The 21,866-nt window shown below is 40.8% G+C and overlaps 1 protein-coding gene across 4 annotated transcripts; it reads right to left on the minus strand.

The window, feature by feature from the left end:
* Positions 1-8,846: 8,846 nt before the first annotated feature.
* Positions 8,847-14,783, minus strand: SRSF7 (serine and arginine rich splicing factor 7). 4 transcript variants are annotated; one of them, XM_032881944.1, is made up of 8 exons: positions 14,635-14,783; positions 13,425-13,605; positions 12,971-13,147; positions 12,028-12,102; positions 11,838-11,939; positions 10,328-10,381; positions 9,762-9,797; positions 8,847-9,144 (listed from the first exon to the last, which is right to left on the minus strand). In XM_032881944.1, the coding sequence occupies exons 1-8, from the start codon at positions 14,660-14,662 to the stop codon at positions 9,090-9,092; spliced, it is 708 nt and encodes a 235-aa protein (XP_032737835.1). In that variant the 5' UTR covers positions 14,663-14,783; the 3' UTR covers positions 8,847-9,089. The 4 variants fall into 4 exon arrangements, with proteins under 4 accessions (XP_032737835.1, XP_032737834.1, XP_032737837.1 ...); XM_032881943.1 differs by having other exon boundaries at positions 11,829-11,939; XM_032881946.1 differs by lacking the exon at positions 9,762-9,797.
* Positions 14,784-21,866: the final 7,083 nt, after the last annotated feature.

Consider the following 21,866-nt stretch of genomic DNA (forward strand, 5'->3'; position numbering starts at 1 on the left):
TAGTGGCTTCCAAGTTTGAGATTACATTTATTACCCACGTACATTTGACCCCTAAGGAATGCAGGGGTTCAGGACATCACCCCCATGCAGTAAAAAATCCACGTATAACTTTTGAATCCCCCAAAACTTAACGACTAATAGCCCACTGTTGACCAAAAGCCCTACCAATAACATACGAACAGTTGATTAACACATATTTTGCATGTGACATGTATTACATATTGTATTCTTACAATAAAATAACCTAGAGAAAAGAAAATGTTTTTCAGAGAATCTAAGAGAAAAATACATACACAGTACTGGAGTGTAAAAAACCCACATATATGTGGACCTATGCAGTTCAAACCAATGTGTTCAAAGTTCAACTATTTTGTTTTCCTCTGCTCTAAAGAATTATCTCTAAAAATATATAAAATAGGGGTGTTTTGGTGGCTCAGTCTGTTAAGCACCTGCTTTCAGTTCAGGTCGTCATCCCAGAGTCCTGGGATCGAGCCCCACATTGGGCTCCCTGATCAGCGGCGAGTCTGCTTCTCCCTTTCCCTCTGCTGCTTCCCCTGCTTGTGCTGTCAAATGAAGAAAATCTTTAAAAACAGATAATTACAAAGAAAAAAAGAAAGTAACATATTCCACTCATTAATAAATAACAATACATAAATTAAAAATAAAGAGGGCACCTGGGTGGCTCAGCCAGTTATGCATCTGACTCTCCATTTTAGCTCAGGTCATGATCTCAGGATCGTGGGATCAAGCCCCACATCAGGCTCCTCACTTAGGACGAAGTCTGCTTATCCCTTTCCTGCTCCTCCCTCAATGTGCATGCGCTCTCTAAGTAAATAAATAAACCTTATAAGTAAATAAAGAGTTACTTAGCCCCAGTTAGGATATGCACCTTTAGAATAGCTGGAGGAAGATACTGGTAATTGTGTTTATGAAAGACAATAAAAAGTCTACATTAAGCAACAGTCCGATGTGTAAAATTTTAGAAAAACTGATCTTTTGTGGTAGTGACCAATCTATCACTTTTAATAAAAAACACACAAAAAAGAGAACTTTGATTTGCCTGAGAAAAGACCTTCTGTATACATGACACTACGCGTAGTGTATGACAACATGTGAGCTTCTATCATTTTATGACGAACTCACTGAAGAAACAAAACTTTACAGTCTAATAACCGGACACTTTTAGTTCATAAGAGATGGTGAAAACAAACATGGTATCAGTATGAAAAACACCACACAACCACAGATTAAAGCCTTGTTGAAAATGCAAATATCCACTAAAATGCAACACAACCTACCCCACCCCACAAGAGTAAGACTCTAGGCCTCCAGGAGTCCATGCCTTCTCTACCATACACCGCCTCCTCCCCACAACCAGACTACTGCTATTATTCTGAGTTCTGACCCTTCACAGTTAAGCCTATCACTGATTTTAGTTCAATGATCTATGGATTCCTGTTTCAAATTCTTAGAATGTGTTTCTAAGGGACAGCTGATGGCTCTGCTAGCCTGACGATGCAATTTGGTTGGAAAATGCAGACTTATGGATAATCAGAGGCTGCACACATGCATAGCAGAGACCAGAGTCCAAGCTATACCCTCCTGGCCAACTATGAGGCTACATGCATGTGCACAGGAAATTAAACAGGGTTCAGCAAAAAGTAAAAGCCAGGACAGACTTGAAAACTGCCCAAACACTGAATTCACTCCCCATCTAAAACAGATCCATCAGCAAAGGGGAGAAATCTGACTGATTGGGGTGTCTGAGCACAACCTCGATCTAGTGACTGGCCAACCACTAAGCTATGCAGACACAGGGCAACCCCCTAGAAAGCTAAGCTTAAAAATACACTCAGGAATATTCTTAAAAATAACGAAAAAGTTTAACAGAGATAGGTTATAAAAAAGGACCAAGTGAAAATTATAGGGTTGAAATGTACAGTTAACAAATGAGAAGTTCACTAGAGAGGCTAAGAAATAGATACGAGATGACAAGAGGAAAAAAATAAGTGAACTCAAAGATAATCAATAGAAATTACCAAACTGAGGGGCATCTGGGTGGCTCAGTGGGTTAAAGCCTCTGCCTTCGGCTCAGGTCATGATCCCAGCATCCTGGGATCGAGCTCTGCATTGGGCTCTCTGCTCAGCGGGAAGCCTGCTTCCCCCTCTCTCTGCCTGCCTCTCTGCCTGCTTGTGATCTCTGTCTGTCAAATAAATAAATAAAATCTTAAAAAAAAAAAAAAGAAATTATCAATCTGAAAAATAGGAAAGAGACTGAACAGAAGGGGGACGCCTGGGTGGCTCAGTCGGTTAAGCATCTGCCTTTGGCTCAGGTCATGATCCCAGGGTCCTGGGATCAAGCTCCACATCGGACTCCCTGTCCAGTAGGAAGACTGCATTCCATCTCCTAATCCTCCTGTTTGTGTTCCTGCTCTCGCTGTTTCTCTGTCAAATAGATAAAATCTTAAAAAAAAAAAAAAAAGAAATATGCGAAAAAAATATTTACAGAGACAAAGATATTTTTATAATAAAAGCATCATCACACCAGAAAGATACAATTATAAATGTATGTATGCAGCTAGAAGAGCCGTCTGTAGATGCTTTGAAGCGGTAATTTTGACTAATGGCCATGCCTGGAGTTGCCTTAGTGTTGGGTAAAACGAACAATTCTAATAAATACGGCTTCAAATTTCCTGAACACAACGTTAACTTTCTTTTAGATGAATGTTTCTCTGAGCACACTGACCTCTGCTAGTTATAGATTTATATAAACTAAAATGCAGTTTCTACCATTTTCATAGAAAGGTTACATTCCAGCGTAAGGTCATTTACTCAGAGAAAGAATCAGAGAAACATAAAGGATACACAGGATACATATTCAAACCTTCCTTTGAATCACATGAGTATTGCAAACTTTCTTATAATAATAGCAGCAATAAGTCAAGCCAATCTGTCCAGTAACTAGTGAACTAGAAGGGGGCCATCATTAGCCCCAATAGCAATAGTTTCCTATTCTGATTATATATTAGAATCACCAAGAAGGTTTTTAGAATATTAATGCTCAGCCATCACCATCCTCAGCAATTCTTGACTTCACTGGAATGTTTCTAAGGCTTCTGGGTGATCCTAATACGTAAGTAGGGGTGAGAACGCCCGCCCTAGAGTAAAAGCTTTCACTCATATTTAAGTGCATAAATGTTTAGCTGGATTTGCACCCTGGCTTCATGAAGCATTTCCTCAAGAATGAGTCACAGAGAAACAATCTTCCCAGACCAAAAGTATGTCTTGGTAAGGCTGCTGCAACCTTACCAATAATGGCACCTAAGATCTTCAGAAATAATTATATGGAAGACTGTGAACAGTTGAAGATAAATGTCTAAACTAGGAGTGGCACTTTCTGTAAATGGTTTTGTGACTTACAATCTGTCACAATTACTCAACTCCGCCACTGTAACACAGAAAAAGTCAAAAAAGACGACAGGTAAACAAATGAGCCTTGGCTGCATTCCAATAAAACTTTATGGTTGCTACAATTTGAATTTTACATAATTTTCATGTCATTAAGTATTATTACACTTTTAATTTTTTCAGCTACATAAAAATGTAGAAACTATCTTAGCTCATTAGCTGTATGAAAACAGCAGCAGGCCAGATCTGGCCTGTCGGCCATAATTTCCTAAATCCTGATCTAAATAAACAGCCTGTACTCTGAAAGAATATAAACATTAAAGCATAGTATAGCCTCCTTAGTTTAAGAAAGCAGTACATTGTTCTTATAGGAGCCCAGGAATTCTGGTGATGGTCGTTTTGACAATAACCAAGATAAACTAACCCATCTACTTTTACCTCTGCCACATATATATATATATATATTTTTTTAAGATTTTATTTGACAGAGATCACAAGTAGGCAGAGAGGCAGGCAGAGGCGGGGGGGGGGGGGAGCAGGCTCCTGCTGAGCAGAGCGCCCGATACGGGGCTCGATCCCAGGACCCTGGGATCATGACCTGAGCTGAAGGCAGAGGCTTTAACCTACTGAGCCACCCAGGTGCCCCTCTGCCATATATATTTTCTTCACAGCCAGGTTTTTTATTCTTGGCATTGAACAGATTCATCTTCGAGAATCCAGATTTCTTGATATGTTACAACCCAAAATAAAAACGAACAGGGTCTTCCTATAGGATCACATTCAGGCTCCTGCAAGCTTTGGTTACTGAGAACCACCCTGGGAATCTGCAGAATTGGTCAGGATTACAGCAGGTAACCTTAGGCAGCTGACAGTCATACGAAATGGCTGCTATTGGTCCAGTGACATTACATTTTTTACATGGGATAGGTGATTCACCTGGGCTCACCAGCTCTTGGGAGTGGCAGGTAAGTCTCCACCCTTCTCTGCAGAGAACTTGCTGCACAGAAATTTTCCACACCCTTTCTGAGCGTACTCTTGTTGGAGCTTATACCCAAATGAGAAAAAAACCTTCCCTAAAGTTGCAGAGTGGAGCTGGACATTGTAAACAGCAGCCTATAGATCCAGATCCTCTGTAGGCAGATCCAGACAGGAGTCAGAGTCAGTCTTAGAGGCGGCTAAAAGGAAACGTGAACGTTTAACTGAAATGGTGATTATAAAGGTCTCAGACAAGAGAGGAGGTTCCAATTTTATATGCTTGGTTTAACAGATTAGAATTCATTCATTCATCCATTAACTAACTTTTCCTTCGTCAAATATTTAAGTACCAGGCAATGAGGAAATGGAGTAAGGCCTGGTACATGCTGTCGCAATTAGACTTTTGGCAGCATACCTGTGGAGAAGTAAATAGGCAATTACCGTGTGAACAGGAATCCGACTGTAGAAGCTCATGGTGTTGAGAGAAAGGGAATGTAAAACAAACTTCTGAAATGTGCAAACTTACCAGAACAGGAGAAAAATATGCATTTTGGCACGATTAAAACAAAAAACAAGAACTATGCTGAGACACCATTACCATTTCCCAACACAAGATTGGTAAAATTAACAAATGACAGCCCACCATGTGGTTACACAAAATATACTATGTAGGCAATCCTACAGAGAAACGGACACTAACATACCTAGTCACCAGGGCAAACAATACCTAGCAAAAATATAAATGCACATATCCTTTGACCCAGCAACTGAACTTCTACGGATTTTCCAAGATATGCAGGGTCACATGCAATGTATTGTACAAGGTGATTCACTACGGCATCGTTACAGTAATTAGAACCAACCCTCGGGGCACCTGGTTGGCTCACTCGGTTAAGCCGCTGTCTTCTGCTTAGGTCACAATCCCTGAGTCCCGGGGCATCAGGCTCCCTGCTAGTCGGGGAGTCTGCCTCTCCCTCTGCCTGCTGCTCTACGTACTTGTGCTCCCTGTCAAATAAAATTAAAAAAAAAAAAAAAAAAAAAAGGGAAAAAGAGAGAGAAAGAACCCTCATATCAGGTGACAGGGAACTGATTCAATTCCTGCTACTCTTTGCCCAAAAGCACTCCATGGAAAAAAACAAGTCCTCTCCAAAGTGTACAAGATCCTGTATGATGTTTAGCCCTCTCCCTTCCTGTTCCAACTCTTCCCCTTCTCCCCTCTGTTCCCTTCATAGTGGCCTCCTTACCCAACTTAAAACACTTCTGGGCCTTCACGCTTGCTGTGCCCTCTGCCCAAAGCTGATGTACCTTATTCTCTCCCTGGCACAAATGTCACCATCAGAGGCCTCCCTTAGACCACCTTTACCCAACACAGAAGAATACCCTCTCTTCCCCCCAGCTTCATGGTTGTGCATATACATTATTACCCACCTGTTTGTTGTCTCTCCAGCACTTAAGCTCCATGAAGACAGACCTTGTTCACCTGTTTTCCAAGGCTAGCAGTACCTGGCACATTGAAGGGGCACAAAAGTTAAGTGCATAAATGATGCAATGTCCAGGAAGTAAATAGTATGCAACATAAAAAATGAGGAAGCACTATTTTTACCTACATGAAAAAACTCCAAAATGTTAAGTGAGAAAAACAAGGTATATCGATTTTATGTTAAAAGGAAAAAGAAAATACTATGTATATTTGCTCAGGCTATGTAATTGGTAACAGTGGTTACCTTTGGGGAGAGAACTGTGCTGAGTCAGGGGTAGGGAGCCTTCTTTCTGTATACACCTTGAATATGTATTACCTAGTCAAAAAATGAAATAAAATGGAGAAGAAGTTGGGCCAGTGGCCTATGGGAGAAGGAAAAGCACTAGATTCTGAGAACTGGTCTTGAGGGTGTTTAACAGTTAATTGGCTACTGCGTTCCACATGCTTGTTATCCTTCTATCCAGTATCTTTTCCTCATTGAGTCTGGAAAGAAAATAGCCAAGTTATTAGCAATGGTATAATCTACAATGGGTAGAATCATAGGTTGTAGTTCCTCATTTTTCCATATGGTTTTGTTTTAAAGGAGCAGTAAGGTGCTTTAATGACTAGAAAAGTAAAGGCTTTGAAATGGTATGTAGGATTCAAATGTTTCCTACCTCCTAATAAGATAATGTAAGTATTAGCAATCTTTCTGAACCCATTTCCTCTTCTGCGAGATGAGGTTAGCAGCACTGTTCTGTTGTGGGGATTGACAGAATGTCCTTTCGTATTTTTACAAGAATGGTAACAGGAAACCTATAAGGTGTGGAAAAAATAACCTGTCAGGCTTTAAAGCTGCCTACTGGTGCTTCCCTGCCACCCTCCCTTAAGATAGAACTTTAATACTACCGTACCATAAACCTAGGCATTTTCACCCCATTTTTTTGGCTTGTCACCGGTATTCACCACCCTCCAAAAACTCCAAGACCAGCCAGGCCCCTAGTATGTTACTTTGACCTTTACTTCATGTCTTTCCAGCTATGCAATTACATCTTCTAGATTGTATAGCCCTCCCTTCCAAAAGCCTCCAAACAATGGTCGCTCAAGAAGAGCCAGATCTAATGAATTCTTCACTATTACTCTTCACTCTAACTGCTCTTTGCCAAACTGTTTTAGAGCTTCTACTTCCTCTTATTACCTTGGAAATCACTGTGCTCCTTTAGGCTTCAAGAGAGGCTACACGAAGATGAGAATCACAATCCTACACCATCATTTATTCAACCAAGTCTCAGAGTGATGGTGTTTCCCAACTCCCTGATTTCCTTCACCTCAGGAGGGACATGGCAAGGTGGTAGGACCTTTCACTTGATACTTAGCCTAGCTCCAAGTCCAAAGGAAAACTACCACTGTGAAGTCAAAGGTATGCATTACCTACCTCTCAAAACTCCTCTGTAGCTGAAAGGAAAATAAGATTCTATGCCCAACGTACTGTGTCTTGTATATTCAATTAGCTACCAAGTTGCCAGGCTTAAAATTTAGAAGGAACGAGCCTAGACTAGCACTTATCAAGTCAGTCACATAAATTTAGCATTCCTAATACCTGGAACTGTAAACAAAAGTACACTGCATCCAAGTGTTATTTTAAGACATATACTAATCATAGAAATGGTTGTTGTCAAGCATGTAAAAGGTACTAGCCTAAACACCCAGCATTCCCTTTCCCATTAAGGGCAAAACTTTCTGTGCTTGTTTCTTAAACCCATTTTTGCCCCTACCCCTCCTCCATATCCTCTTCATCCTTTTGCACTAATCTCTAGGACGCTGCTAGTAATCCATCCCAAAGCTACAGGTGATTCCTACTCTTGGCTCAAAACTCCCACTTTCAAAAATTGATATCAGGATTGTTTGTTCTCTGCAGATTTATTAAGTGAACTTATCTTTATATGATACAGAACAATTAAAGCTGACCAAGTGCAACAAATAAACCTGCCAATTATACACAAAGCTTTATACCATTTTAATTCAGCCAGTTACCAAAATTCTGAAAACAAAGCATCCAATCTTTCAACGCACTAGTAATCAGACCAAATAAATTTGATGCAGACCAGTATTTCCTTTTTGCACCAATGCTAGTGAATACCTGGTAAAAGCTTGACCAAAAAACTCAAAATTAACTACTACTGCCCTACTAAAGATAAAAAGTCTCAATAAAAGAATCTACTGGCTATATTCTAAATCTACCAGATGCTACGAAAACAACTACATAAGATATTACTAAATGTAGGTGAGATTTACAAAACTGCTTTAGTCTCATTAACATTTCTGATTGACATCTTTTTTTTTTCTTTTTTCTGATTGACATCTTTAAATACTTTCACACCAGCCTGGCAAAATAAGATGTTGGTAGTCAGGAACTGAAAAACCTAGATTGGGAATTAACAGATCTCTGCTCAGAATAAGGCAATCCATTTCAAGAGATAGATTGTTTGGACTGGAGAATTTTGCAAAGCTGGTTTACATGATCTTTTGTCCCAAATTCAGACAATTCCTCAAACATGCAAAAGTTGTGGTATAAAATTAATGTTGAAAACAAAAAAACATTGGGTAGAACTTACTAAAATCAGGAGTTCTAATTTGACACCATCTCATCTAACAGCCTGAAAACCTCAGTTACTAAACTAAATGGCCTTCGGAATCAGTGGTCCCTCTAGGTTGACACACCAAGATTAGAGCTTGATTATCTAGTAACACCAACTCCAGTAGATTAATGTAGGGACTTGTCAGATACACTTACGCTATTAAGGGAGCTTGAATTCTTATCTTACCCAAAGCACTAGGGGTAAAAAGGGATTTTCAAAGTGTATGCATACTACAGCTAATGATGTTCATGACTCAAGTAACACCATTCAACTTTGAAATGGAGATCTGTATGAATATGGTTAGTATCAGGGTTTACCCCTGAAACTTAACAAACTGAGTATTAATATTGAACACAAATCAAAAATCTAGTTAGAAACATTTTATTTAAATGTGCCAAATAAAAACCCACATTTTCAGACCATAGGATGTTAATACATTCAACAAAAATTTATATTATCTTACTGCTGTGAAATTTACAGAGTAATAATCCAAATCCATTTTGATTAGATTGTTGAAATACCCTTCCTAGGTTACACTTTTGACACCACAAATCCCTTATAATAATGTAAACAAAATAACTTTTCCCTAAAAGGTGAACTTGAGAACTTCAGTCCACTCTTTCAGGACTTGCACTTCTTCGCGGACTTCCTGATGGGGAACGACTAAAAAGAAAAACATTAAGTTCGGCACTGATTAGTATTTACTGAAATTTACTCTTCTCATGTACATGTTAGGGCAAAACTCAATTTCAATAAACTCAAAGGTGGCCAAGGGCACTATATAGCAGAAAACGGAAAACCAAAAGATTTACATACAAATCCTTTGTCCCTGTTTAAGATTATGCTTAAGAGCCTCCTTGCTACAATTGTAATTTGAACTCTGGGAGGTTTTGATCATTAAGTAGCAACTAATTAGCAAGATAGTATTTTAGCTGTAAGATTTCAATAGAAGTATTTTTCCTTCCTGTGGGTACTTCATATACCTATCATCCCATGTGGAGGAAAAAGCAGGTTTCTTAACATGAAGTTATACAGTTAAAGGTTCACAGCACTAAACATCTTAATAATCATCCTAACATTTCATGACTAAATATCCATCAAAAATACAAGCTAAAGTTGAAGTGGGAAAGCAATCACCTAAGAAACTTAGTATCTAGTAATATATATAGCACCAATTCTCCAAAGAGCTCAAAGCCTGCAAAAGTTAAGCAGTAAGCAAAACAAATTCCGCAGAGGCCACACTTGACAGTTAAGATTTGGCAACAAATTATTTAGCTTACCTTCTTTTTGGAGATGGAGATCTGGACTTTGATCGGCTGTCAAAACATGAGAAATGCTATTAAGAAAAAGTACCAACCAATCCCTTTCTTATAATCACAGTATCATGAAATAAGCCCCCAAGGTGCCCTGAGCTTAAAATTAAAAAGGTCAGGCTGTATAGTTAAACTGAAAAAGAACCTACCAGTTTTGCAAACAGAAGCCAATCTTGCAATAACTGTTCATAAAATGAGCGAACTGCTTCACTGTATCACAATTAATCTTTACATTCTGCTTTAAGCACAATTATCTCGGAATGCTTCTCCATGTGCCCATCAGTACTAACAAGGCCTCTTCATGTAACCCCAGAGCCAGAAACTTCCTCACTATAGCTTGACATTTCCTTGTCCAGGCAGTCAGTCACAATAGGCCATAAGTGCAGTTCTAAAGTTCGTTTTGCTAGTAAGGTACTGTGTCCCACCAACACCTAGGCTTAAAGTTAACATCTGAAATTTCAACAAAACACTTTGAACTCTTTGGATATTGGTGCCATATAACTAGAAGAGCATTAATCAGATTTTTACCCTACCTGCTTCTTGGTCGTGAAAGAGACCTGGATCTTGATCTTGACCTCGACCGTGATCTTAATAAAAAGAATAACAAATTATACCCATTAGTTCATAGGAACAATCTTTAAACACTATTGAGCACTTTATGAGGTAAACTAAGAATAGAGAAACTAAAATTAATCAAGACACAGGACACTTGGCTGACACAGTGGGCTGGGTATGCGACTCAATCTCAGGGGTTGGGCGTTAGGAGCCCAAGCTGGGTGTAAAGGTTACGTGTTTGGTTTTTTTTTTAATGAGGTATTAAAAATAATAAAATCAAGCAACACACAACTCTTTCCTTATATCAGCCTAAGACTAGACGAGTAACACTTTCAATAAGCTCTGATATCAAAATAAAGAACCACCACTTCAAATATTTGGTTCTATCATACTCAGCTGGGCTGATTAACACAGTTCCTGTACAAAGGTACATTTCTTACAGAGTATACAGTATCAAAGAGAAATTAAAAATGGGTTTTCATTTAAGAGTTTGGTTTAATTCTATCTTGAAAGAATCAAACCAACATCAAACAGACACCTAAACAGAGACTCCAATTCTTCTGATGATAAGCTCAGTATAAAGTCATAACTGGTTCTTAAGACTTTATCCTTAGATCATCAAGCTTTCATGGCTCAGGACCGCCAATTTGTCAAACAAACTAAATCTGGCTCTAAAATACACATTGGGGTCCTGCAATCAAATTAAGCACATTTATGAGTCTACAGTTTTCTCAAGAGATCTAAAAGTTTATAATGCCTACATTTAAAGATTTTGTGCTATTACTTAACAGTTAACTCCCAGTGGCATTCCCTACTAGTGACTCAACTGTAGTACGGTCCACTTCTCATTTTCTAGAATCTTACCCTCTTCTATCACCTTTAAAGGACTTCCACAAATGGAATAAAAACAAAACTAATGTTCTTAGTTTGCTTTTCAACTTCTTACATTTCGGTCTAAGTCTCTGGTTAAAAACAGGCCACATCTGCTCACATGTATACTACTAAACAACTCCCCATGGTCTCAAATTCACCCCCCATCACTCCAAGAAGAAAATTTATGTTTCAACTGCTTCTAAGTCTCCTCCCCGTTCTATTGGGCCTCCTTATCAGAGATCAAGCAACTATCACCTTTGAGAGGTAGCATCATTTACCTAGACAGACATAATCTGACTCTAGATCTGACTCTAGAGTTCAGCAACGTATCTACCCAGAGTGCTCACTGAAGGACTTGAGGATTTGTGCTCTGGACCATCCTCTACCATGACCTCTCCAACAACCCTTTAAAAATCTGATTGGGCTTTTATCTGTACAATTACAGTAATATCCATTTACAGGTCATATATAAATCCAACTTTTAGGTCTCAAAATATCTCTGAAGCAATCCATTTCATTAGGTCTTTAAGACACTCACTGTCTTAAAGTTCAGTCATTAAGACGTGACAATCCGAATACAAATAAGGGAAAAAAAATGTTACATACTGGAAATACCTCGATCCTTTTATAGAACCAGACCTAGATCGTCTGAGTGAAGCTGATCTTGATCTACGAAGAGACACAGATCTTGATCGTCGTGGAGATGCTGATCTTGACCTAAAAAATAAATCAAAGTTTATTAAGTCTTATGTCCAATTAAAATTTCTTCATTTGGTAAAACTTAAATTAAGTAATTTTTCCTCACCTCCTTCCCCTGCTCCTGCTTCGTGAGCGAGAGTATCGCCTACCCCTGGATCTCGAATGTGATCTAGACCGTGACCTAATTTTTAAGTTAGAAAATAACAAAATGTTAGATGGTAACTCGTTTTTAGAGTTTGTGTGCCTCTGCTGAAATCAAATCTCAAAACTATTTAAATTTAGGTCTCATTTGGAAATAAACTCTGGGCCTATTAGTTTTTTTTTTTTTTTTTTTACTACCTAAAAAAAGATTTGTTAAAAGCTGAATTACATTTTAGAATTACATAATATAAAACACTGTAATTTGTATTTAAAATAAACCTTGCAAGTTTGCAGGTCGACCCTCTTTGGCCCATGGTCTAGTAGATCTAGACGATCTAGAAGTATCTATAGCCGATCGCTGCATCTAGATGTTTTCTTCAATCTAACGACGATCAAACTGACAGCCAAATGAGCCAGGTGAGGCTTGATTGACGCAAGAAGATTTTTCTAGTTGGGAATGTGGTCAATCTGGTGTTCCTCTTTCTAAACCGGAGGGGGCCCCAATGTAAGCCAAATTTACTGTTACGGCGATCACCGTCTCAAATTTTCTGCCCTTTAAAGAATAAGGTGAAGCTAGGTGTAGATGACTCGAGGGGATCTGGCCTCTTATGCTGATCACCTCAAGGTCTAGGAGGATCTTAATTGTCGGATTTGCAAGGCGCCTCAGCATGATATCATAAGGCTCGTGACATTCTGAATCAAGGCGACTGACTCAAACGAAGAAACCTGAAAGGTTTTGACCAGGTTGATTATTAATATATTAACATTTGCTTAATTAAACAAAAATTGTAAAATACACCTGTACAATTAACATTCAAGTTTATAGAAAAATACTAGTTTGTGCCTTGCTAATAAAAAAATTACTCGATTAACTAGTATACCAACCATTCCTCTATTAAAATAAATACCTGCTTCGCCGCCGGCGGCTATAACGATGACAATCATAAGCATAATGTCCCTTTTCGCCACACTCATAGCATCTATCATTGGGATCAAAGGGACGTCGGGCGGGTGGTCTATCAAAACGAGATCTCCGAGGCATGCCTGTTGATAATTCAACTCTCACTCGGGAACCACAAATCACCCTATAAAAGAAATCAACAAAATTCTAATGCTAAAGAATACACATCACTTCTAGATTTAGAACTTTCCAACCACTCTTATTCTTCACAGACTTCGGCTATCTTTATAAACCCTTCCAACTCCACCTCTGTGCCCCCTTCATATATCTTAAAAACATACAGAATCATGATTAGCTACTGAGTCTCCTCCAGACTAGAGAATCCAAGCTTATCACCTAGCTCAATACCCAGACCAGAGGAATATTCTAATAAACATCAATTTCATAACCATCTTACTTACTTCCCATCCAGGCCTCTCACTGCATCTTCTGCATCTCTAGGATCTTCAAATTCCACAAAGGCAAATCCTGGAGGATTTCTCGCAATCCACACAGTTCTTAAGGGACCATAATAACTGAAAGCCCTTTCTAACTCTCCTTTGCCGGCACCGGTTCCCAGATTACCAACATACACCTTGGTTTCTGTTTAAAAACGCAAATAGAACAATGCATGTTATGCAAAATTTTGCCTAAGCTTGAGTGAATCCTGGGCCCCAAAGAGGCCAGCCTTAAGACTGTGCAAAGCTCGTTTAACGCTTTATCAAAGATTTAATTTAGCCTTAAAACCAGCAAAACCCACTATACTTTGAAGAGCTAGGCGTATGACAAAGATCTTTACATTCTAATAGGGAAATAACCTCCAAAACAGAAGCACAGACACGTGGTAGGATATTCCGAGGCGTGGGGCGGGCTCCGCCCCGGCCCCGCCCCCGAGTCCCGGCAGCCCCGGGCGCGCGGGGAGCGCGCGGGCCGGCAGCGTCGGCAGCGGGCGGGCCCCGGCAGGGGCCGGACCGGGAGAGCGGGGCTGCGCCGGCTCTCGTCCTCCGCGGCAACCGCCCCAGGCGCAGGCTCGCCCAGACTCCAGCTCCCCGCCCCAAGGCCACAAACCGCGCTCGAAAAAGCTAAAAGAGAAAAGAAACCAGCCGCCAGACGAAAAGATTAGGTCTCCCTTCCCACTCCTCAATTCGACCGATTGTCTAACAAGAATGCGCAGCTCGAAGCTGCCACACTTTTTGTTCAGTCTCAAATTCACCCGATTTTACGGCTGCGACCAGATCTGTCTGCTAAAGTGGCGGGAAAGCACCAAGGAAATGCGCCACCACGGTCGTCAATGTGCGCAAAATGGCAGCCGAGAGCGGGGAGGGGGGGTGGGGGGGCAGGCGGGCGGCTCGAAGAAGGGCAACCGGGAAACGGGATCGTCCGCCTGCCTCGAGCTGTGGTGGGAGATGAAATCGCCCAAGAATGAATACGGAACGCACCACAGACCTGCACCCGCCATCCCCCGGCTGACTTCCATACCCCGCCCCCGCGGCCTCCGGCTTCGTATGGTGTGCGCCGAAGCCGCCATTACGCACGCGGAATAACCGTCTCCCAACCGCCGCGCCAACCCCACGGCCTCGCAATACTCACTACGTCCACAGCAACGTCCCTTACCGGGCCCTGGCCTCTTACCTCCTCCATACCGTCCGTAACGCGACATGATGACGGGCCCGCGAGCTCGGCTCTTTCAGCTCGCAGTGCCCAGGGAGCTAGGAATACAAAAGCTGCAATACCCCGTCAGCGGCCAACGGTCCCGGCGGCACTACGAGGAAGAGTCTGGGTTCGCGTTTATATATGCGGCGGCTGCGTCTCTCTGCGCATGCGTCATTTCGACGTTCTGCGCGGCACAAAGGAGCTGGGCGGAAACAGTGGAGAAGCGGCGCGGAGGGAACTGAGGAGGCTAAGACGCTGGGAACGGGCGGAGGGATACGTTTCCATGGGAACGTCAGACCGCGCCTGTAAACCTGTGGACTTCACCGCGGTGTCCCGCCCCCTCCCCTCCCCCTTTTCCTTACCCTCCCCATTTTCCTTCCTTTTTCCTTCCCTCCTTTCATTCCCCCCAGTCTAGGGACCCTCAGCTCTAGTAATCTTACTACAGGTACTTAGACCGGCCTTATGAAAGGCTCTAAAATTTAACCGCTGATGTTGCAGCTACCGCCGCCTTTCTGCTGGGGGACCTGGCCTGAACGGCTACACAGTCATCTTTGGGGCTCATCGGAGGTAATCGGGAGTTTGGCCAGGGTGAGTACTCCATGAACCCTGCCATTCTGACTAATGGCCACTGCACCCTGGGCCTCAAAAGGAGTGACCCCCCCCCCCCCACCCAGGGACTGCACCGACCCTCCAGCCCCTTCAGAACCAATTTTCACCAACACTATACGAATTCTTAGGAGTCTGGGGGACAAAGAAATAGAATTCTGTTTCGTTTGCCGGTTATAATGTAACTGCAAAAACCCTAAATCCTTAAAGCACTCTAGCTAGTGGCAATTACGAAATTATTTGCATTTGAAGCACAGAGTTAAACTTGTGCTTCCTTTCGAGTGCTTTCTGCTTTGTATTGTGGTAACACATCTCATCTACTAATACTGATATCCTGAGGAGTGGGACTTGAAGCTGTCTTTGAGTAACAGCCTTGCTGCTCAGCCACTCTCTATATAAAATAAATGTAAACTTTTTCTTTAGATAGAATCGCTAAAATTCAGTTTTGATTTTTTAATTTTTATTAAGCTTAGTTGACAATGTTATATTAGTTTCACTAGTACAACGTAGTGTTTCAATAATTCTTTACTTGATGTTTGCGGTAAGTGTAGTCCCCATCTGTCACCCATACAACATTATTGCAATATTATTGACTATATTTCCTATGCTATACTTTTCAGTTTTAATTTTACAATGTATTTGCCAAATACCAAGTCTACAAATACAGATTAACTTATTTTTCACCAGCCACACACAAAAAAGACATTACACCATAAATACTTGGAATATATGAATTGGAATTGCTGCACATGAGAGATGAAATCCTTAGATATTTGTATCTCTATGTTTCTCATCTGTAACTTCACATGATGTATATACATATATGATACAGAGTACAGGAGAAAGGAAATTTAGTCGTTGAATGAAGTATGGATCCTCTCTTGACCATGCTACAAATTCATACACTTTTTTTCAGATTTATCAAATTATGGAAAGAATATATCCATTGCAAAAAAAATTCTATCAGAAAACTGAAGTTATATAGAATATGTTGTATTTGTTCTCATTTTTTCTTTTTTTAAAAGATTTTATTTATATATTTGTCAGCACAAGCAAGGGGAGCCACAGGCAGAGGGAGAGCTGAGCCGGATGCGGGACTTGATCCCAGGACTCTAGGATCATGGCTGGAGCTGAATGCAGACACTTAACTGGCTGAGCCACCCAGACACCCCAGTTCTCCTTTAGTTTTATTGATTTTTGTTTACCACTTAACTGGGTTCTTCTCAAAGGATTAAATGATAAAGATCTTTTTATATACTTCCTGGAAGACAGAGTATCAATTCTGTAAAGGCTCACTAATTTGACTTTCTTCTATTAAGAAATTATGGGGACGCCTGGGTGGCTCAGTCTGTTAAGCAACTAACTCTTGATTTCGCCTCAGGTCATGATCTCAGAGTTGTGAGATCAACCCCACCTCAGGCTCCACGCTGGGTGAGAAGCCTTCTTAAGGTTCTCTCTCTCCCTCTATCCCTCCCACCTCCCTCTCAAAGGAAAAAAAAAAAAAAAGAACTTATGAAAAGTGCTGTTGCACAAAGAAAGCATAGGTAACTTATTGAAAGATAGTACTTAGGCTACAATATGAATGAAAGATAGTACTATTAGGCTACAATAAATGTTTTTTGTTTCTGAATACAAAGTCTACTGTACTAAAGAGAACTTTTTATTCTAAGATTTTATTTATTTATTTATTTATTTATTTGACAGAGATCACAAGTAGGCAGAGAGAGAGGGGGAAGCAGGTTCCCTGCTGAGCGGAGAGCCCAATGCGGGGCTCGATTCCAGGACCCTGAGATCATGACCTGATCTGAAGGCAGAGGCTTAACCCTCTGAGCCACCCAGGCGCCCCACTAAAGAGAATTTTGAAGATGTAATACTGTAAAAAATATGAAAAGAAGCAGTTTTCCAACTTGTAACAAACTGCTTTCAAGCACATTATAGGAAAACGGGTAAACCTTGACAGGCTTGCCTTTCTCTATAGAAACAGGTGCTTTGGTAACTCTAATTATAGGTTATTTATCTCTATTAGAAGAGGACCGATTCTAGGCAGGGCTTTGCTATTCTAGGTACCTTGAAAAAACAGTAGTTCTGCATAGTATTTTCATACACTATTCTACTGAGCACTCTTTCTCTAAGAAAACATAACCAGTTCTTTTCACTAAATGTGAATCCAAATCAGGAAGATATTATTGTACAGAGTACTTTAATTCCCACTGATTCTTTTGAAATCAGTTTCAGCCACATAAACTTCTGCCCATAGCATTGTGAGTTAAATTAAGATCATGTTCCCAGATTCAAATGGAATATAAATGCTGTTAAATTCAACAAATATTCTAAGATTTTTCTAATATGAAATATTAAGTAATTCTTAATATCTTACTGTTGTTAAATATTATATTATTAGTTTAGGTGAGGGTGAGTTAATTCTTAATCCTTTTACAGCAGCTTTCAAAATTTATCTGCATTTCCTAGTTTTAGTTTTTCTAGAGAAGCATTAAAGAAAAAGTTCACTCATTTTCTTCTCCATTTTAGTTTCGCTTTTAAATCACTGTCACTACTTTAAGCTTGTATGTGAATACCTTAAAACAAAAAAAAATTTAGAACCCTTTGCACATATATCTATTTTTAATGTAAAGAAATAGTCTGTACATCTAAACACTAGTCTTTTAATATGTACTTATTATGTGCTCTATACATATATATGTCTTATGGGTCAGTCCCAACAGCTATATTCAACTACAACTTGCTTTTCTTTTTTCAACCTTTCATAATCTTCAATTCCTTCTACAATGCTCTTACAATTCTCAGAATCATGTTTATAATTCTTTCTTACTGTATAAAGAAATTAACTTTTCGTTAGCCGAGTACTGGACTGTGATCAGTACTGAAGTATGGAGATGGGGGTGGGGGAGCAACAGTTAAAGAATGCCAATGCCTTAACCAACCTCAGAGAGTGAAACCAGGAAGAGCGAAAATGTGATGCAAGAGTGATCCACTGATACCAATATTTCCTAAATATGTGGCAGAGGTGTATAAAACAGTCTAGGCAGAATGAGGCTTTCTGAAGAATGCCTGATTGTATTAAAAAGTATGAAACTGTAGAACCATCACACCCTGTTCAATTATGTTGTTCCTTATCTAAAGAAAGAATATTAAGGAAAGGGACTTGGTCAGCTTGTTGTCTTCACTAGAGAGAGCTAGACTGGCTTGGGTGGAGTTTAGCTGTTCATTCAGCACTATCTGAGGAGAGAACCTATGGTATTAGCCATCCCTCAGCTATACTTAAAGATTCCTGCTCAAGACCATTGACTTCTCTTATTTGATGGTTTGTGGTTTTTTTTGGCATTTTATTTATTTATTTGACAGAGAGAAAGATCACAAGTAGGCAGAGAAGCAGGCAGTTGGGGGGGGGGGAAAGCAGGCTCCCTGATGAGCAGAGAGCCCGATGCGGGGCTTGATCCCAGGACCCTGAGATCATGACCTGAGCCGAAGGCAGAGGCTTAACCCACTGAGCCACTCAGGTGCCCCTCTTATTTGATGTTTTGATGCTGATCTTTTAATCCCTGGGAATGAATATCATCTACTGTAAGTTAATAAGAATGATTTTTGCTCATGAATTCTTTCCTTAAAACAGGTGTAATAGGGGCACCTGGGTGGCTCAGTGGGTTAAAGCCTCTGCCTTCGGCTCAGGTCATGATCCCAGGGTTCTGGGAGCCCCACATCAGGCTCCCTGGGAGCCTGCTTCCTCCTCTCTCTCTGTCTGCCTCTCTGCCTACTTGTGTGTCTGTCAAATAAATAAATAAAATCTTTATAGAAAAAAAAAAAAAACAAGGGTAACATACTTTTAGGTAGGTATAATATAGTATAGTATAACATAGTATAGTATAATGATTAAGGTAGATGGGTGTAGTGTAATGATTAAGAGCATAAGCTCATGGAGTGTGACAGAGCTTGGCCCCGCGATGTAATAGCTGTCTACCCTTGACCAAGTTGTTAATCTCCTGGTGCTGCAGCTTCCTCGTCTGCAAAATGGAGTTGTTGTTAGGATTAGGTGAGGTAAATCAAGCAATTAACATTGCCCAGTGTCTAGCACATTCTGAGTACTCAATAAATGTTAGCTGTTAGGAGAAGGAAGAGGAGCAGGAGTAGCCGTGGTTTGGCTAACCTTTGTCAGTTGCCAAAAATTTGACATGACCTGGGTACATTGACAAAAATGAAGTTTTGTTTCTGCAAAGCTGGGGTCTAGACCCTGAAACACAGTGACCAGCCTTTAAGTGGCCACTCCTCAGACATCTTTGCCTCTTCACTCATTGACTTCTAAGTGAAATTGTCACTCTTCTTCTTTGACCCTATCCACACAGACAAAAACAATCTGATACTTATCAAAAGCAACAAGGCAGAAAAAGAAATTTTCTTTATGAAAAGTAAATCTACAGGAATCCCCAAATCAAATCCTAAAGGTTCTATACAAAGGCATTTGCCTATGGAACATAGAGACACATGTTCACGAACAATGGGGATGTTGTTGCTTTTTATTACAAAGTCTTTGAAGCTATTTTATTTTATTTATTTATTTATTTATTTATTTGAGAGAAAGAGGGAGAGAGGGACAGAAGGTGAGGGAGAGAATCTTAAGCAGGTTCCATGCCCAACTTGGAGCCCAACTCAGGGCTCAATCTCATGACCCTGAGATCATGACCTGAGTGGAAACTGGGTCAGACACCTAACCAACTGAGCCATTCAGGTGGCCCCTTGAAGCTAATTTCTATAAGAGTAAGTATACCTTTTTTTTTTTCATTTATTTTTTTGACAGACAGAGATCACAAGTAGGCAGATAGGCAGCGGGGGCAGGGGGAATCAGGCTCCCCTCTGAGCAGAGAGCCCGATGCGAGGCTGGATCCCAGGGCCCCGGAACCATGACCTGAGCTGAAGGCAGAGGCCTTAACCCCCTGAGCCACCCAGGCGCCCCTACCTTTTTTTTTTTCTTTTTTAAAGAAAATAGAAAAGTTATTCCCAAGTCAATGACAAAGGGATATATACACCATGACCCAAAGAGATAACTAAGAAGCAGTTTGAGGGATACCTACATGGTGCAGTCAGTTGAGCATCTGCCTTTGGGTGGGGCCCTGATCTCAGGGTCCTGGGATCAAGCCTCACGTCAGGCTCCCTGCTCAGTGGGGAGTCTGCTTCTCCCTCTCCCCCTGCCCAGCTTGTGTTCACTCTCTCACACACAAAATCTTTTTTTAAAAAGAGAAGTGGTTTGGGGGCACCTGGGTGGCTCAGTGGGTTAAAGCCTCTGCCTTCGGCTCAGGTCATGATCCCAGGGTCATGGGATCAAGCCCCGCATCGGGCTCTCTGCTCAGCGGGGAGCCTGCTTCCCCTCTCTCTCTCTCTCTGCCTGCCTCTCTACCTACTTGTGATCTCTGTCTCTAAAGAAGAAAAAAAAAAAACAACCATATAACATGAATATTTAAAAAAAAAAGAGAAGTGGTTTGAAACACATAGGGAAATGAGGAATTTTATTGAATCATTAGTCTAACCACCTCGTTTTTCAAATGAGACTAAGACCTAGAATTATAACACAATGAGTACAGTGGTTCTCAAATCTTGCCACGACGACTATCAGAACTTTGATAAAAATATCTCCAATTTCAGAAAACTAGGAATGACTGCCAATCACTCTTGGGAAGAACCATCTTTTATTCTGTGAATATGTCTTATTTTTTTAAGTGTTCTTCTCCCCCTTTTAAAATTTATTTATTCATTTGAGAGAGAGAGAGTGACAGAGAACACAAGCAGGGGGAAAGGCGGAGAGAAAGGAAGAAGCAGACTCTGCCCAGGTGGGAGCCCAGTATGGGAGCTCAATCCTAGGACCTAGAGATCATGACCTGAGCCAAAGGCAGAGGCTTAACACCATATAAGATACCCAGGCGCCCCCCCCCCCAGCTTTTTAATGAAAGGATGCTAAGAGTTTTGGTTTTTTTTTTAAATCTTATGTTTCTTTTCCTTCAAGTTTATTTTTAGTAATCTTTACACCCAACTTGGGGCTCAAGCTCACAACCCTGAGATCAAGAGTCAGCATGCTCCTCTGACTGAGCCAGCCTGGTACTCCTCTCCATGGTTTCTTGGTAGAGAAAAGTTTGTGGGGTGCCTGGGTGGCTCAGTTGGTTGGGTGTCTGCCTTTGGCTCAGGTCGTGATCCCAGGACCCTGGGATAGAGCCCCATGTCTGGCTCTCGGCTCAGCAGGAAGCCTGCTTCTCTTTCTCTGCCTGCTGCTACTCCTGCTTGTGCTTTCTTTCTGTCAAATGAATAAATGAAATCTTAAGAGGAAGAAAGAAAGAAAAAAAGAAAGGAAGGAAGGCAGGAAGGAAAGAAGGAAGGAAGAAAGAAAAAGAAGGAAAGAAAAAAGTTTTTCAGATCTACCTAGTTGCCAAAATCCAAGTCTGGAATCTCTAGTTAAGAACAAAGTATGACAGGGCTCCTGGCTGGCTCAGTTGGTAGAGGACGTAACTCTTGATCTCAGGGTCTTGACTTCAAGCCCCACCTTGGGCACAGAGCTTACTTTAAAAAAAAAGAAGAATGACTCCACCCAGTAAAAAATAGAAAAA

This window comes from Lontra canadensis, unplaced genomic scaffold, assembly GCF_010015895.1.
Source record: "Lontra canadensis isolate GAN:19392208 unplaced genomic scaffold, GSC_riverotter_1.0 scaffold78, whole genome shotgun sequence".
NCBI classification, from domain to species: Eukaryota; Metazoa; Chordata; class Mammalia; order Carnivora; family Mustelidae; genus Lontra; species Lontra canadensis.